Source organism: Palaemon carinicauda, chromosome 11 (assembly GCF_036898095.1).
Source record: "Palaemon carinicauda isolate YSFRI2023 chromosome 11, ASM3689809v2, whole genome shotgun sequence".
In the NCBI taxonomy this organism is placed as follows: Eukaryota; Metazoa; Arthropoda; class Malacostraca; order Decapoda; family Palaemonidae; genus Palaemon; species Palaemon carinicauda.
In genome coordinates this window covers 14,060,540-14,077,081 of record NC_090735.1, presented here as the reverse complement: position 1 = coordinate 14,077,081, position 16,542 = coordinate 14,060,540, and the positions used below count along the sequence as shown (strand labels likewise).

At 45.4% G+C, this 16,542-nt stretch overlaps 1 protein-coding gene across 1 annotated transcript in view; it reads right to left on the bottom strand.

Moving 5' to 3' along the window:
- The window catches only part of Cypl (peptidyl-prolyl cis-trans isomerase-like 1 Cypl), a 172,136-nt gene extending 158,931 nt beyond the window's left edge, over positions 1-13,205 (bottom strand). Inside the window, exons 1-2 of the mRNA XM_068382965.1 lie at positions 13,100-13,205; positions 2,170-2,337 (exon numbers count right to left, since the gene is read on the bottom strand). Of these exons, the coding sequence (XP_068239066.1) occupies positions 2,170-2,222 (53 nt within the window). The 5' untranslated portion in view covers positions 2,223-2,337; positions 13,100-13,205. The remainder of the gene's footprint in view (positions 1-2,169; positions 2,338-13,099) is intronic.
- Positions 13,206-16,542: the final 3,337 nt, after the last annotated feature.

The window sequence follows — 16,542 nt, the reverse complement described above, 5'->3', positions numbered from 1 at the left end:
TCATTCACCTCCGGAGAACTCGTCAGGGCAGATTGTCCATCTGAAAGTTCATGCATGTAAGATGTCACCAAAGCATCCTGGGAAAGTCCCTGGCAGGCAAAGGATGAAAGCAAGGCTCTATGAGTCCTGACCAACAGCACGTGTGCTTCATATCTCACAAGATTTGGCATCGGTAGCAGGGGTGCGAGTGCTTGTACTTCTTACCTCAAAGTCTTCCCAAGGGAAGGGTTTTGGTACAGTGTATTCTTCCCATGAAACCATGCAGAGAAACCACACTGAGACTTCAGAGAGTTAAGCGGGGTTTACACGGGCGAGCAGCTCGTCGAGCCTGGCTCGACAACCCTGTGTTTGAATTGATGTTCGAGCGTGTAAACGGGCTATTTGGTTGTCGAGCGGTCGATGAAAGTCAGGCTCATCTTGACTTTTGTGGGCGGAGCTACATTGTTTGACGAGCGGTGTGAATGTGTGAATGGGTGTCGAGCATCGAACCTCAGTTGTTATTCAAACCTGCTAGAGGAAACATCATCAAAGAAATGAATAATGGCTGCCATTAATGAAAGCAAGAATGAGAAGGAAGTCGTACTTTAATTTCATACATGCATATCGGGCTCATCCAGCTTTATGGAAAGTTAAATCAAAAGACTATTCCAATAAAGTAGCCAGAAACAAAGGAATACCGGCTCTGCATGAAATATTGAAAGAACTAATTTTAAAGCCTTAATTTTAAAGCAATAAGCAAGTTGGTGTGTGAAAATTTCTCTCCTTTTTAGTAGCCAATCCTTCGTCCACTTTGATCTTTTTTTTTTCCTTCTTAGTGCCACTGCTAAAGCAAAGGCTATCAAATCGTCCTGGTCGAGAGACATGTTGACGTTGTTTTAGCACGAGGCACACTGAGGTTCGATGTACAGTCTGAAAGCTCTTCGAGCCGCTCTACAAGTAGGTTCGACAACCGGGCTCGGCGAGCTGCTCGGCCGTGTAAACCCGCCTTTAGACTGATTGGTTTTCCTGTGTTTCAGTGATTTCTTCCTCAGATGGCATCACATACAAAGAGATGGTTGTTGTCTAGAACTCTACAAAAGATGAAGGGGAAGCAGCAGTAGCAGAGCATACTGAAAACTTTTGTCACCACACTTTTCTCTCTCTCTCAAAAGAGAACATCCAAGAAAGGGGAAGAAATGGGAGGACGTGCCATTCCTTCCCTCCGGCAGTGCATTGGTTCATACTGTACCAGGGTTGCAAGAACCGATGTTTCTTCCCACAATAGGACAACTCTCAGTTCTCACTCCTTCCGCACAAGGCTGCACATAGGTAAAAGGTGTGAAACACTTCCACCGGGTAATCAAGCATTCCTTGGAGTTGTGCGCTGAACCAGGCACTCCTTAGAGTTGTGGGCTGATGTTTCTTCTCACTAAGGGACAACTCTAGGCGCTCACACTGGAGGGGAGATTCCTGAAACTACCCGTGAAAGAGAAACGGTAGGAGTAAGGTGTACGTAACTCCTATCGATAAGACTTCCATGACTTCATGCTGATGTTGACTTCTTGTTTTTCTTCAGAAATGAAGACTCAGCAAAGATGAGGCATGGGAGAAAGAAGAACTTGAAGTTTGTCTTTTCAGGATTCATGTAGGCCAAAGATGATACTTGCAGGATAGATAACACAACTGCATAGCCAATCACTCAAACTGAAAGAAAAAGCAAAAAATTAAAACAGCCAGATGAGGACACCAGTAAGTAAAGTAGTATTCTCCACCAGCCAAAGTTAAGGTGAATGTAGCGCGAACTGTTGGGTGGACGGGGCCTACCCGCAATCCGAGAGCCAACTGTTTACCTTGATTAAAAGCTCAACAGCTGTTACAGCTTCACTGAAGTCATACTCCTATTAAAGGTCAAAGCATTGTATTACATGTAGGAACAAATGTAAATGGATATCTATCTGAAAAACATAAGGGAAAGCATGCAGGACAGAGGGACATTTAGTACTGATCCTACCTATCTCAACCTAACCTTCATTGGAACATGCATATTTTCTTACCTGCATTAATGAGTTTCAACCAACAAATAAAATGGGACACTCTTCAAAATCAAATACGTCAAATGACAACAGCACATCAGGCTTGATTATAAGGAATAATTACTAATGATAGTACTGAGCAGTTGACAATACTTACGAACTTTCCATGACGACATAAGGTGGCTGCCATGACTTGTCAGGAATGGACATCTTGATTTCTCTTTAACTTAATTAGAAGATCACCATAACAAAGCCTAGTTCTTGGCTATTTGATGTTTACTATACTGTATACAGTAGATAGACTTCACTCAATTTCCACAATACCCTATGGATGGAATGACAAACATTTAGTAAGATACAAAGAAAACATAAAGAAAAAAACTAGCATAAGTAAATTCATATCAGTTCTATGACTGTTTGGTGCAGGCTTCGTTGATGGTTAAACTTCGTTAGATTCCCACCCAGCACTTTTGTAGTAATTTATATTTTTCTTGGGTGAAAGATGTGAAAACAAAACAATTCTTCTCAATACATTATTGGGGCCAATGCAAAATAAGAGAAAAAAAAATAATTTTCTAAGTTCTAAGTTATTATTCACATAGCCAGGCATGGTAGCTCCCATTATTTTGTATTTTTGTTCCTATTCTTCTTAAATTTACCTCTCTGCGGAATGTGCTAATTTTCACCGGAATGTGCAGTAGCTCCACCCACTGATCTGGGTGCTTCCATGGAACCACCGTAGCTTCTCTCAATGTGTTACTATTGACTGTTAGATTTGGCACAGTGTGGTGATGAGTTTAATCAGGTGTAATAATGCCTTTTTCTCCTGTTTTTATTAATTCTATTTCGAATTGGCCTATCATAATCTAGATATATTTGAATCATTCCTTTTGATTGGGTCCTCATAAAATTTATTAAAAAATGCAGTTCAGCAGTTGATTTTCAAATTAAAAAATATTAGTTAAGGCATGGGTACCGAACAGGAAAGATCTGAACATATTCCAGGCAAAGCTATTAGACTACTTTTAACTAATAACATGACAAATTTGTAGATAATTTGTATTTTTCCTAACTATCCAAACCTTAGCTATTTAAAGTGGGTAATTACTTTCGCGTAGCTGAAAGGACGAGCCATAAAAATTTAACAAGGGATTATTACCCCACCGCTAGTTAGTGGGGGGTAGGGAGGGTAGTTAGCTACCCTCCCCCCTCACACACCTGTGTTGTAGCTCCACTTTTGCTTAGAGGTAGGACTTCATGGGGGACAGGGCTGGCAGGCAAGTTTGATTAAATAGCTAAGGTTTGTATAGTTAGGAAAAATACAAATTATCTACGAATTTGTCATTTGTTCCGTAACTGGAATACAAACCACGCTATTAAAAGTGGGTGACTTAACCCTTAGGAAGGGTGGAGCAAGTCCCAGCCATACTGGCTTTTGGCTTTGCCCGGGGACTCATTATCTGAGTGTGTCAGCACTCAACAATAAAGAGTCCCTGTACCTCGCTCGCACCTTGCTATGCAAGGGCTGCGGCCTACGTAAGTGTAACTCGTCCTAGGAAGTTGACCTGAAGTTCTTTAGATGGAAACTTAAGGCTAGGACCCTCCCAATACCACCTCGTCAGGGTATGGGGACGCGACAGTATTAACTTAATACTGTACTAGGAACAAGAGGGAACATGGTTTACCTGCAGTGGTTTGAGGTCAGCTGTGCAGAGAACCCAGGATGCTGCTTTCCCCAAGAGAGGGGAGGATGAAGAAAAGAATAAAGGGCCAGGCATACCTTTTCATTCATGCAGACTAAAACCGGGTAACAATGCCCTCAACCCTCTGCTACTTGTCCATTAAGGAGCCTGAGGCTTAAACCAGCTGTTGTGCAGCCACCACAGGGCCAATAGAGAACGTATCAAGCCTCCTGTGGGTTACGTCTTGCAGGTAGTGGGCTGTGAAGGTCGTTTGACACTTCCACACCCCTGCTTGCAGAACCTGCGTCACTGAGAAGTTTTTCTTGAAGGCCAGGGAGGTAGCTACTCCCCTGACATCATGAGCTCTAGGGCAACGTGACGGAGGAGGGTCAGGATTCAGGGACAGATGGATGGCCTTTCAAATCCATGCTGAGATGGTGTTCTTGGTAACCCTCCTCTTCGATCTCCCAGTGCTGACAAACAAACCCCGCACTTGGGGACGAACTGCAGCTGTTCTCTTCAGGTATAGCCTCAGACTCCTTACTGGGCACAGTAGGAGATGGTCTGGGTTATCTGTTACAGAACGAAGACTCGAAATCCGGAAGGAGTCGGCGCGAGGGTCCGGCACTCCCGGATTCTGAGTCTTAGCAATAAATTCAGGGACGAAGCTGAACGTTACCTCCCCCCATCCCCTTGAATGGGCGATGTCATACGAGAGACCATGAAGTTCGCTAACTTGCTTTGTTGACGACAAAGCTAGTTGGAACACCGTCTTCCAAGTCAGGTGGCGATCTGAAGCCTGGCGTAATGGTTCGTAGGGAGGTCTCTTAAGAGACCTGAGGACTCAAACCACGTTCCATGGAGGAGGTCTCACTTCCGACTGAGGGCAGGTAATTTCATAACTACGTATGAGTAGGGAAAGTTCTAGCGAAGAAGAAATATCCACTCCTTTGAGCCTGAAGGCTAGACTTAAGGCTGAGCGATAGCCTTTCACTGCCGAGACTGAAAGGCGCATTTCTTCTCGCAAATACACGAAGAACTCCGCTATTGCTGGAATAGTGGCATCGAGTGGAGAGATACCCCTTCCATGACACCAACCACAGAAAACTCTCCACTTCGCCTGGTAGACTCCTGCGGATGACTTTCGCAGGTGTCCAAACATCCTTTCCGCAACTTGTTGCGAAAATCCTCTCTCTGCGAGGAGAAGCTGGATAGTTTCCAGGCGTGAAGCCGAAGCGAAGCTACGGCTTTGTGAAAGATGTTGGCGTGTGGTTGTTTGAGTAGCTCGTGTCGTGGAGGGAGTTCTCTCGGAGGCTCCGTAAGGAGTTGCAGAAGGTCCGGGAATCATTCCGCGTGATGCCACAGCGGAGCTATGAGAGTCATCGAGAGGTTGACCGATAGTCTGGTCTTGTTGAGTACCCTCCTCATCAGACAGAACGGGGGAAAGGCGTATACGTCGATGTTGTCCCACCGTTGTTGGAAAGCATCTTGCCAGAGAGCCTTGGGGTCCGGGACTAGGGAACAGTACAGCGGCAGTTTGAAGTTCAACGCTGTCACGAACAGATCCACAATCGGGGAACCCCACAAAGTCAGGACTTTGTTGGCTACTTGGCGATCCAAAGACCACTCGGTACTCACTATCTAAGACGCTCTGCTCAGACTGTCGGCGAGCACATTCCTTTTGCCCGGAATGAAGCGAGCCAAAAGTGGAATCGAGTGGACTTCGGTCCATCTCAGTATCTCTAGTGCAAGATGGGATAGCTGTTCTGAAAAGGTACCTCCCTGCTTGTTGATGTAAGCCACTACTGTTGTGTTGTCGCTCATCACCACCACAGAGTGACCCGCCAGGTGCTGTTGGAACTGTTGAAGGGCCAGAAAAATGGCCTTGAATTCTAGCAGATTTATATGGAGGCACTTTTCTGATTCTGACCACAGGCCTGAGGTCCTATGGTTCAGAATGTGGGCCCCCCACCCTTTCTTTGAGGCGTCCGAAAACAGCATCAAATCCGGGGGGAGGACGAGAAGATCCATTCCCTTTCGTAGGTTCTCGTCTCCCACCCACCACTGAAGGTCCGTCTGTTCCGCGAGACCCATAGGGATCAAGACGTCCGGGGAATCGTGTCCTTGACTCCACCGGGACTTGAGTCGCCATTGCAGGGATCTCATTCTGAGGCGACTGTTGGGAACTAGACGGACCAAGGATGAGAGATGGCCAAGGAGACGTAACCACGATTGGGCTGGGAGTTCATCTCATCTGAGGAAAGGACTTGCGACCTTCCTCAGCCTTGCTATCCTGTCGTCTGATGGGAAGGCTCTGTGGAGATTGGTGTCCAATATCATGCCTAGATATACTATACCAGTCTTTGGGAAGGAAGCAGAGAAGACTTCTCGAGATTTACCATGATCCCTAGATCTTGGCAAATCCCCATAAGTTTGTCTCGGTGTCGAAGAAGGGTTGACTCCGAGTCTGCTAAGATCAGCCAGTCGTCCAGATAACGGAGGAGACGGATGCCGATCTTGTGTGCCCACAAAGATATCAGGGTGAACACTGGTGAAAACCTGAGGTGCTGTGAAGAGACCGAAGCACAGCACCTTGAACTGGTAGATCTTGTTGTCTAGGCTGAATCTTAGGTACTTCCTTGAAGACGGATGGATTGGGATCTGGAAGTATGCGTCCTTCAGATCCAGTGTGCACATGAAGTCTCGCGGTCTCACTGCAAGTCTGACCGTGTCTGCCGTCTCCATGCTGAACGGGGTCTGCTTGACAAACCTGTTCAGAGCTGAGAGGTCGATGACTGGTCTCCAGCCTCCAGACGCCTTCTTTACAAGAAAGAGTCGACTGTAGAAGCCTGGGGACCCATCGACGACCTCTTGGAGAGCGTCCTTCTTCAACATGGTCTTGACTTCTGCCCAAAGGGCTTGCCCTCTTGCCGATAACATGGCAAGAGAGCTCAACGACACTGGATTCGCTGTCAGGGGAGGAAGAGATGTTATGAACGGGACGCGATATCCTTGGCTGATCACGGAGATCGTCCAGGAATCGGCCCCGAGTTGCAGCCACCTGTTCGGGCAACTTTAGAGGCATCCCCCCACTGGTGGTCATGCGGGGGGACTGCCAATCCTAGCGTTTGCAGCCTCGGCCACTCCCCATAGGATTCTTGCCTCCCCTGGAGGACTTCTTGCCTCTCCTGTCCTTGACGGGAAAGGGCTGTTTGGACACTGCTGCCTTTGCTGGCATTGTCGTCTTTGCAGGGCGAGGTTGTTGGGGTGCTGGAGGCTTATAGGGCTTTGATGTTAAAGCCCTCTGGAGGAGGGAGTCCTGGTTGGACTTCCTCCACCTCTCAGCCATCTGCTCTACATCTTTCGGCTTAAACAGACTACTCCCCAAAAGGGAGGAATGTCTGAGCTTACTGACCTCGGTGTTGGGGACCTTCGAGTTGAATCTTTCAGACACCGTATCACAGCGCTTCATGATAGTGTTAACCCACAAGTTCGAGACTTGGTGGGCCAGAAACTCGATGGTACGAGTGCCTGAAAGAAGGAAGGTCTCCAAGGCCTTCCTGGTACTCTCCTTAGACAAGTCTTCGGATCGTATCAGGATGCCAAGAGATCCCAGCCAGATATCCAGCCACGAAGTGGCCTGCATGGCACACTTCGCTACCTTCTCCTGGCAGAGAATCTCCGAGGCCGAGAACGACACTGGCCGGTTGGAGTCTCTCGAAAGGGACTCCCCTGGAGAGCTCTTCCACCGAGTGGTGGAGGGGAAGAGCTAAACAGGACTCCTCGATGATTTCAAAGTACCTCCTTTGATGGACACAAGGAGGTGGGAGGAGTTTGTTTCCGGCGCTGGAACGGCTGGAGGAAGCTAGCTCGGAGAGCTGGCTCTCAACCTTATCTCTGGTACTCTTGACCCCCTGGGACCAGGGCAAAGCCGCGCTGGTTTTAGGGGGCTTTTGAGTACCAAAGACTCGGTCCAGAACCGTGTCCTTGCCCTCTCGAGGAGGAATCTCCAGATCTGAAAATCCGTTAAGGTTCCTCATCAGAGCCAAAACTTGCCAAAAGGCATGCTCCGACTCCTGCGGCTCTCCTCCTGATGGACTAGCAGCAAGGTCTCCAGTCCCCAAAGGCTCTTCTTGGGGGGACTCGTGGACGTTCTCCGTGGTCCTCCTGATGGACTAGCAGCAAGGTATCCAGTCCCCAAAGGCTCTTCTTGGGGGGACTCGTGGACGTTCTCCGTGGGCTTAGCTGGTTCTGGTCTGATCCTCGAAGAAGACTTCGGAACCGTCTTGGAGTCCTTCGACTCCCTCCTGGGAGGGATGCAGGATTCCAACAAAGATGGTGGGGGGCTCTTCTCCGCCTCCACCCGAGGAGACTTCTCGGTGCGAGGTGGGGTTTCTCCCATTGGTGCGATGGGAGAACGCCTCACCTCACGAGAATCCCCTGAGGACGGAAAACCCTCGTCCACGGGGGATGGAGAAAAAGTCTGGGGAGGGGAGGGAGCCTTCCTCGACGGCTTCCGAGGAACCAGTTTCGCCCTTGGAGAAGTAACCACGTCGTCCACTCCTCTCTTCCTCTTCAGGGGGGCTGAGATAGCCGCTGATTTGAGGCCTAGTTCAGAGAAAGCGGGCTGGAATGCCTGCGCAACGGCTCTGATCAAGGGCCCAAACCAGGGCAGCCGGCTGACAGCAGCGCTGTCAGAGACACCCTCTGGAGGGAAGGGGATCGTAAGATCCCTAGGAGTGGAAACTACAACTGGGTCTGTCTGAAAGGAAGAAGCTGTAGAAGAAAAGATCCTGGACCTGTCCGGAGATTTTCCTCCCTCCGTTGGCGCGCTGTCCTGCGCTTACAGGGGGGGGGGGGGGGGGAACGTGATGAAGATGACCTGACGCGTACTGCCGGATCATGTGTGGGCACGCGCTGTGGTTCGCACTGGGCATCGTACTGGGTAGCGATAGGCCATTGCCTAGCTCGGGGGACGATTGCTCGCGCGCGTGGGCGTGCGGGCGAGCGATGGCGCGGTGGCGCGTTGGCGAGGGGGCGCGTTGGCGCATAGGAGAGTTCGCGCGTTGGCGCGTGGGCGAACGATGGCGCGCAGGAGAAGGAGCTCGTGGGCGCGCAGGCGACAGGGCGCGTAGGTGTCAGGGCGCGTGGGCGTGTTGATGCGCGTTCCGGAGACCTCGGATGGAGTGCAGCCACAGGATGTTGAAGGGCCCGTAAGGGCGAAGCCGTAAGGGCGAAGCCGTAAGGCGCGTGCGTGCAAGGGGAATATCCCTAGCGTGCGGGCGCGCAGAAGGGCGCTCGTCAGGAAACAAAGTTCTGGCAGTGGGCGCGTGGGCGCGCGATGGCGAGCAGGCGAGGTCTCATGGCGAGTCGGCGATCGTGGAGGAGAGAGCTGGCGAGCAGTAGAGGAAGAAGGCTTCTCCTTGGAGCCCTGATCCGAAAATCGAGGGCGAGCAGGCAAGCGTTGGCGAGCAGAAGAGCGCTGACGAGCAGGAGAGCGATTGCGAGCAGGAGAGCGCTGGCGAGCAGGAGAGCGCTGGCGTGCAGGAGATCGCTGACGAGCAGGAGACCGAGGGCGTCCATGGCGTGTATCAGGCCGAGGGCGCGAACGATCTGCGGAGAGGTCCAGGTCCAAGGAAGTAGCAGGAACAGTAGCTGAAGGACGAGGTTCCTCTGCGGGGGACTGCGAGGATGAAGATCCGAAGAGGCGCCTCCTAACACCCTTGTGAGGGGAAGGAAGACCTCGGCGACGAAGAGGAAGGCGAGCCTTACGTCGAATGCGTCCTCTGGGAGCAGCAGGCAAACCATCGTCAGTCCTCCGAAGAGGAGTCTCTGTCAGTGAACTCCCCCGGGGGGGGGAAGAATCACCCGCAGGAGAGACCGTTGGACTTAGATCCTCCCTCGAACGATGTTCGGAGGGGTGAGCTAAGCCTTCAGCTACAACAGGAGCAGGGGTTTGAACACTCTCATTGGAAGCGTCTGCCACAACAGCCTCGACAATAGACAGAGGGTCAACCTCTGCTACCGCCAGTGACTGTTTGACAGCTGCTACCAACCTGATCATGTCAAACAGGGCTTCCTTGGAAGGCGAACCCTGAAGCCCCAAGGAAGCCCAAAGCTGTAAAAGATCATTATTAACAAGAGAAATAATTAAATCCTCCCCCGGGGGAGGAGGAGGAGCTGCCTCGCTATGGGAGGCAACTCCCTCTCCCAAACCCCGAGATCGGTCAACAACAGTACGGCCTACGCTACCACTCGACGGCCTCTCACGAGAGGCCGACCGAGTGGGGGCTTCGGAGGAGGTTTGGGCTACGGAAGAAGAGTCCTTAGGATTCTCCTTCTTCAAAGAAACCTTTGCAGGAGAAATATCCCGTTTGGACTTCTTCCGGCGCCGAGAAAACCTCTCCCACTGGGAGGTAGGCCACTCCCTACATTCCATACAAACATTATCACTTTCACACCGCTGACCCCTACAAGAAGGGCATAAGGTGTGAGGATCCGTCTCGATGGAAGACATGAAGGTCCCACAAGGGCGGTCAGGTAACCCAGGGCACTTCCGCATTGTAGAGGCCAACTTCACAACACTCTGAGAAAAAGAAAGAAAAAGCAATGATTAATGGCTGTCAAAGAGGCGAGGGTGAAAGCGGACACGTCCGATCACCACCCGAGCCAAAGTAAAAGTGGAGCTACAACACAGGTGTGTGAGGGGGGAGGGTAGCTAACTACCCTCCCTACCCCCCGCTAACTAGCGGTGGGGTAATAATCCCTCGTTGAATTTTTATGGCTCGTCCTTTCAGCTACGCGAAAGTAATTACCCACTTTAAATAGCGTGGTTTGTATTCCAGTTACGGAACAAATAGAAAGTTTGATCTGGTATCGGATATACAGTAAAGTGTTCCAGGCAGTGAATAATTGCATTCTACAATAGAGGTGATTGATTAACATTCCTGGTAGTGTTATGATGAAGCAAAAAGGAGAAGCAAGTCCAGTGCATTTTCTGTGTGAACAATTACATGGCTAGTTTTGTGGATATGTGCTATTTTGAATCTAAACCGTCGCCCTTGTTTTTACACCTGATTCTGATAAATCAAACTCCGTCTATTAAGGTAAGTCACTACAGACTGAGTCTCAGCCTAAGCTAGTCATTGCTGACCAAGTCTTTAGCTTAAGGTAAGGATACGGCTGTCGGGTAGTGTGTAGGTGGTTGGGTCACCGAATTTTTGTATGGCAAAATACTCTCCCACTCAGCGAACACACGTAGTGCAATATGTACTGCTTGCCAGAACAGAGGAGCAATGATGTAATGTTTAATTCAGAGCGAAGCAAGCCACAGCGGAGAAAAGACCAGCAAGTGAATAATTAGTGTTAGTTCATCAACCAACATACTCGTACATGCAATTATTTAGAGAAGTTTGCATTTGATAGGTAACGGGGCTCGGAAGAAAATGGACCCGAGAGAATGATGCTAGAGAGGTAACTGCGGTAATTCGTATGTGTTGCTTTCTCCTCTTAATTTTGCATGATATAGCATTTTTTCTGTTAGTTTACTTGTAGGTTTCTGCCTTTATTCGCTTCCGTAATTTTTTAGTTTTCATCTAATCACACCCAAAACCCCGATTCCCACCTGGGGTTCCCCCATAACTTTTGAGGGGTAGTAATCCGGAAACGAATGTTTTGTGGAAGGTAATAACATGTGAACACAATAAAATAACAAGAAAACTAATGGCAATAATGGTTTTTCAGGCATAAATGGCTGGGTGGGGCTAACGAAAATTTACCTAATTAGTGAAGAAAGAAAGGCTTTCATGCTTACTGTTGAGTACTGTAGTTGTCTATTCATGCTGGGGAACAGGTAAAAAATTTCCCTTTATTGGTAGAAACAATAAAGTTTTAGTTAATTTATATATCACCACAATTAGACTAGTAGGTTATACAGTATTATAATTATGGACGGGAAAAGATTTTCTACTAAAAAACAGGTGTTTCCTATAGAAAAATTATCGTTTTCTTCAAAAATTACACTTATTTTCACTGCAAATAAAAACTTAATCATCTAAGAAATAATAATCAATGGGGTTAGCGTGCGAAACTCAGCATGTACCGCTAGTCAGTACATAGGAGCTTGATGTTTTACTTTCTCGGCAAGTGAAGCGAGCTCACCGTGTAGCAAAAACCCATTAGATTTCTAAAAAAATTTCCCTGTTCTCAGAGGGTCTAACAGGTTTACAGTTTATTTGCTGTTGAAATGAAGGTCAAATTCAGTGAAAGCACATTATTTACTACAGGGAAAACTTTTTTCCGTTCAAAACGTTATTCTGTCCGCAACTATAATTTTACCGACTAGTACATTATATTTTAAGGAGTTTCGAACGAAATTGATGACGATATCTAGGAAAAGCCATTATTTTTCAGTTATGATAGTCAACCCACCATAACTCAAAAATTAAGGATTTCTGCCAAGAATCATTATCAAAATTGTTCAAAACACCACAATTCTTATTACTATCTAAATAGTTATTCTTTATGGGGAAGATGTTCTTTACTATGATGCTATATACCATAATATGAAGTTATTTTATAATTTTAAAGATATAATTTAGAATGCTGCCCATAGCTTTTTTTTTGTGTGAGAGATACTTACGAAGGGAGTCCGGGGGCTTGCCCCCGGCTAGGGGTTGTGACCTGGGAACTACTAGGTTAGATTAGGTGGGTTTGAGGTGTTTGTATGATAGCGACAGTGTTTGGGGAGTCGCAGGGGGGCGTTAGCCCACCCTGTTAGATCATTAGGAAGCATTTACAAATTTAGTGAATTCATTATTTCATTCTGTTAAACTTATCGTGAAAAATTCGATAAGTGATGATTTTTACTCTATTTTCTGGCGATCGCGACCCTGTCCTAGTGTGTAGTTTGTTGGGACAAGCATTTACAAACCTAGTGAATACTATTTCACTCTGTGATCATTCACTTGAAAAAAAGAGCCGATTTCCGAAATTTCTTACTTTAATTTTTGGCGGTTCCAGGCCTGTCCCAACAAACTACAAAGGCTCGACCCTACCAATAGCAGCATCAGGTACTGGTCTTGCAAGAGTCCCAAAGAAACTTTGTTACTTTATTTTACTTTAAGGGCTGTTTTCCAGAATGGAATCTTACACACTACAGGGCCTACAAGGTCTGTTTTTCAAATACATTCTCAGGTATTTAAGAGTATCTCACACAGTATTCCGTTTCAATTGTCAAATCCACATTATCGAAGAACCTAGAAAACAAGTATTGTTTCATCTTTCTCAATTAAAGGATGAACACAACTTTGGAAACAAAATATATCTAGGTTACTGCAAATTCAAGATCTAGTGAACAGCGGGTAATTTAAGACAATTTCCCATATATTAAAATACCCAAATTACCTCAGAAATTACGAGTTTCAAAAGCACCAATAACAATAATAACAACGAGACTTTGGAGTTGAAGTATCGACTATAGGACTGTTGTCCTTACAACGGCACCTTCTTCAACCCCCTTCAAACATAATGGTAGGAAATTATAGCCCGTGTCTTACATAAGGTAAGGTGATCTTAACACACCCAATCCCACAGGAAAATGACAAAATGAAGGCATGACATGGAAATAAATGAATGGTCTTTATATTCTTAATATGACTAATTAATCGCCTTATTTGTCATTACTATTTTTTTCTTTTATTTCTACATGACACTTAAATTTTGGATTGAAACAGAATTTCATTATATGGTAAATTTAAATACTCAAGCCATGGAATAATTGAGTGCACGGTGCACTCCATAATCAATAAGATATAGGTTGTGATTCCTATTGTTCAATGTAATACATGATGTGTAGAGAAATAAGCATTACATATATAGCGTTGCAGAACAACTTACCTTTGGGAAGAATGTACCAACAAGTAGAGAAATCTTGGTTGGGAAACAGAAAATTAAGAATTAATGAATATGATTACTCGCACAGTATCTAATGATGAAGATGTTGAGATGAAAGTTTTAGCAAATGGCTTATGGCAGTATAATAAACAAGAAGTAAATGGAAAGACAAAGTAAACTAGAGGAGCACTCAGTAGAGTGCAGACCTCTGCCGAGGCAGCTTATTTCTGAACCTTTTGGTCGACCTTGACCCTTGACCTTAACATGGTGTGGATGTTCATACACTCAAAGATGAACCTAGTTTGTGGTCTCTGTGACAACGATGGCCAAACTTATGGCTGATTACGTGAATTGGGCATTTTGCTTGACCGTAACATTGACCTTCCAAAATTTAATCATTTCCAGCTTTTTACATAACAGTTAATCCATTTAAGTTTCATTCCTCTACTATCAAAATTGTGGCCTGGGAGCTGTTCACAAACAAACACCGACGCACAAAAAAAAAAAAAAAAAAAAAAAAAAAAAAACACACACACAAACAGGGGTGTAAACATAACCTCCTTCCAACTTCTTTGGCGGTGGTAATTAAAGAACCCCTGGTTTGGATATAGGATTAGAAATGGACAGCTGCCCAGGGGGCTTCATAGAGTGAGGGCCTCTCTACATGTAATGCTAAACATCAATGATTGATTGATTTGAGGTTTTCTGGCATCCTGACCAAACATCAATAATGATAACAACAACATCCTTTCTCGTCTTCTCTCGCCTTAACGTCAAGTTGTTCTTAATAAGTTTTACTTTTGATTCTAAATTTCTAATTAAGACTCTTCTTCTTTTAGTCACTTTTCAAGGCAAATTGATGAGTTAAATGCTTGTCTTTCGTGGTAACTTCTTTTGTTTTCTCTTAAACGCAGTTTGTGTGTGTGTGTGAGTGTGTGTGTGTGTGTGTGTGTGTGTGTGTATCCTAAAAGAAAAGTCTGGGTGAATATACAAGTAAATGTAGTTAAATCTCTCTCTCTCTCTCTCTCTCTCTCTCTCTCTCTCTCTCTCTCTCTCTCTCTCTCTCTCTCTCTCTCTCTCTCTTAAATACACAGTGATAAAAATTAAGTGATCTTTATCAAAGCATTTGAATATTTCCCTCAAATTCGAATGACAGCAACAAATTATCAGATGTTAAGAAAGAATATGGATAATGTTATTATTATTATTATTATTATTATTATTATTATTATTATTATTACTATTATTATTATTATTATTATTAGCTAGGCTACAATCTTAGTTGGAAAAGGAGGGTTCTATTAGGCCAAGGACTCCAACAGAGAAAACAGCCCAATGAGGAAAGAAAACAACGAAACAGATAAACTAGTGTGCCTGAGTGTACCCCGGGGCAAGAGAACTTTAACCCAAGAAAGTGGAAGACCATGGTACAGAGGCTATGGCACTACCAAGACTAGAGAACAATGGTTTGATTTTGGAGTGTCCTTCTCCTATATGAGCTGGTTACCATAGCTAGTATCTTCTACCCTTACCAAGAGGAAAGTTGCCACTGACCAATTATAATACAGTTTACCCCTTGAATGAATAAGTATTTTCTCGCTTATCTTATTATTGTCAGGTGTATGAGGCGATAGAAGAATGTGTAAAATAAAAATAAGCCAGACCATTCTGTGTATTATTATTATTATTTGCTAAGCTACAACCCTAATTGGAAAAGCAGGATGCTATAAGCCAAGGGGCCCCAACAGGGAAAATAGCCCAGTGAGGAAAGGAAACAAGAATAAATAAAATATTTTAAGAACAGTGATACCATGAAAATAAACTATAAAAACTTTAACAAAACAAGAGGAAGAGAAATCAGGTAGATTCAAGAAAACAAACACAGTTGACCTTATCATACGGGTTGAGATGGAAACAATCTTCCATTAATTGACTGATTGATTAAATGGAAATTCTTTTATCAATTGTTAGTAAAAACTGTGTGAGGAATTAAAACAATATGACAAACTTATAACAGAGTTTGTATTTTTCCTAACCTACAAACCCAAATTCTTTAGTATAGGAGACACTCCAGCGCGAGCTGGAAAAACACGGCAGAAAAACCCCAACAAGGTCGCCAACGACCGGGCAGACAACCACCCACCCGTCAGTGGTGTATATGTAGATAGAGGGAAAAAAATGAGCCTCCAGAGAGGTGAATCCAATTAAATACTGTCTGATCAGTCTAAAGACTCAATAACTCTCTAGTGGTAGTATCCCAACTAGCATAGAGATCTATTTAAACCTGTCTGTCTGGTTTCAGTTCCAGTTCCATCAGAATAGATGCTCACCAGAACGTCAGCCGGGAAAGCCCAACCCCCCACTGTGGTGCCCAACCAAAGCAGTGGGCTTCCCAGTAAACAGTTTAAACTTACAGTCCCGGGTGGGGATCGATCTGCTGCCATGCGAATGCTAGGCGAACACGTTACCAACATACTAACCAGAAAAACTCCCTCGAAGAAAATAGAGGTCATGGCAGAAGAAAATCAACACCTTGTTTGATGAATGGTTAACAGAAAGTGATTGAGCAAGAATTTAACAAAGAAAGAAAGATACCAAGTCGAGATGTAAAAGATTAATAGGCTTGAAAAATAATTTGTACAATGAACAGGTAAGGCCAATCATCTCTCTCTCTCTCTCTCTCTCTCTCTCTCTCTCTCTCTCTCTCTCTCTCTCTCTTGCGTTTACTTTCGTAGATAAAAAACTTTGAAATAGTAATGTTCTTTTGGAGGAACAAAAATCAAAATAAAACTATATCAAATGAAAGAGAAAAGATTGGAAAGGATGCGATTTTATAGACTTACTACTAATAGAACAGTGTCTATATAGATAGTAAGACCAATGATGCTAATATAGAGAAAATGCAATGGTTCTGTCCTGTGTGTGTAGATGAGACTAAAATTGCAATGAAGAAA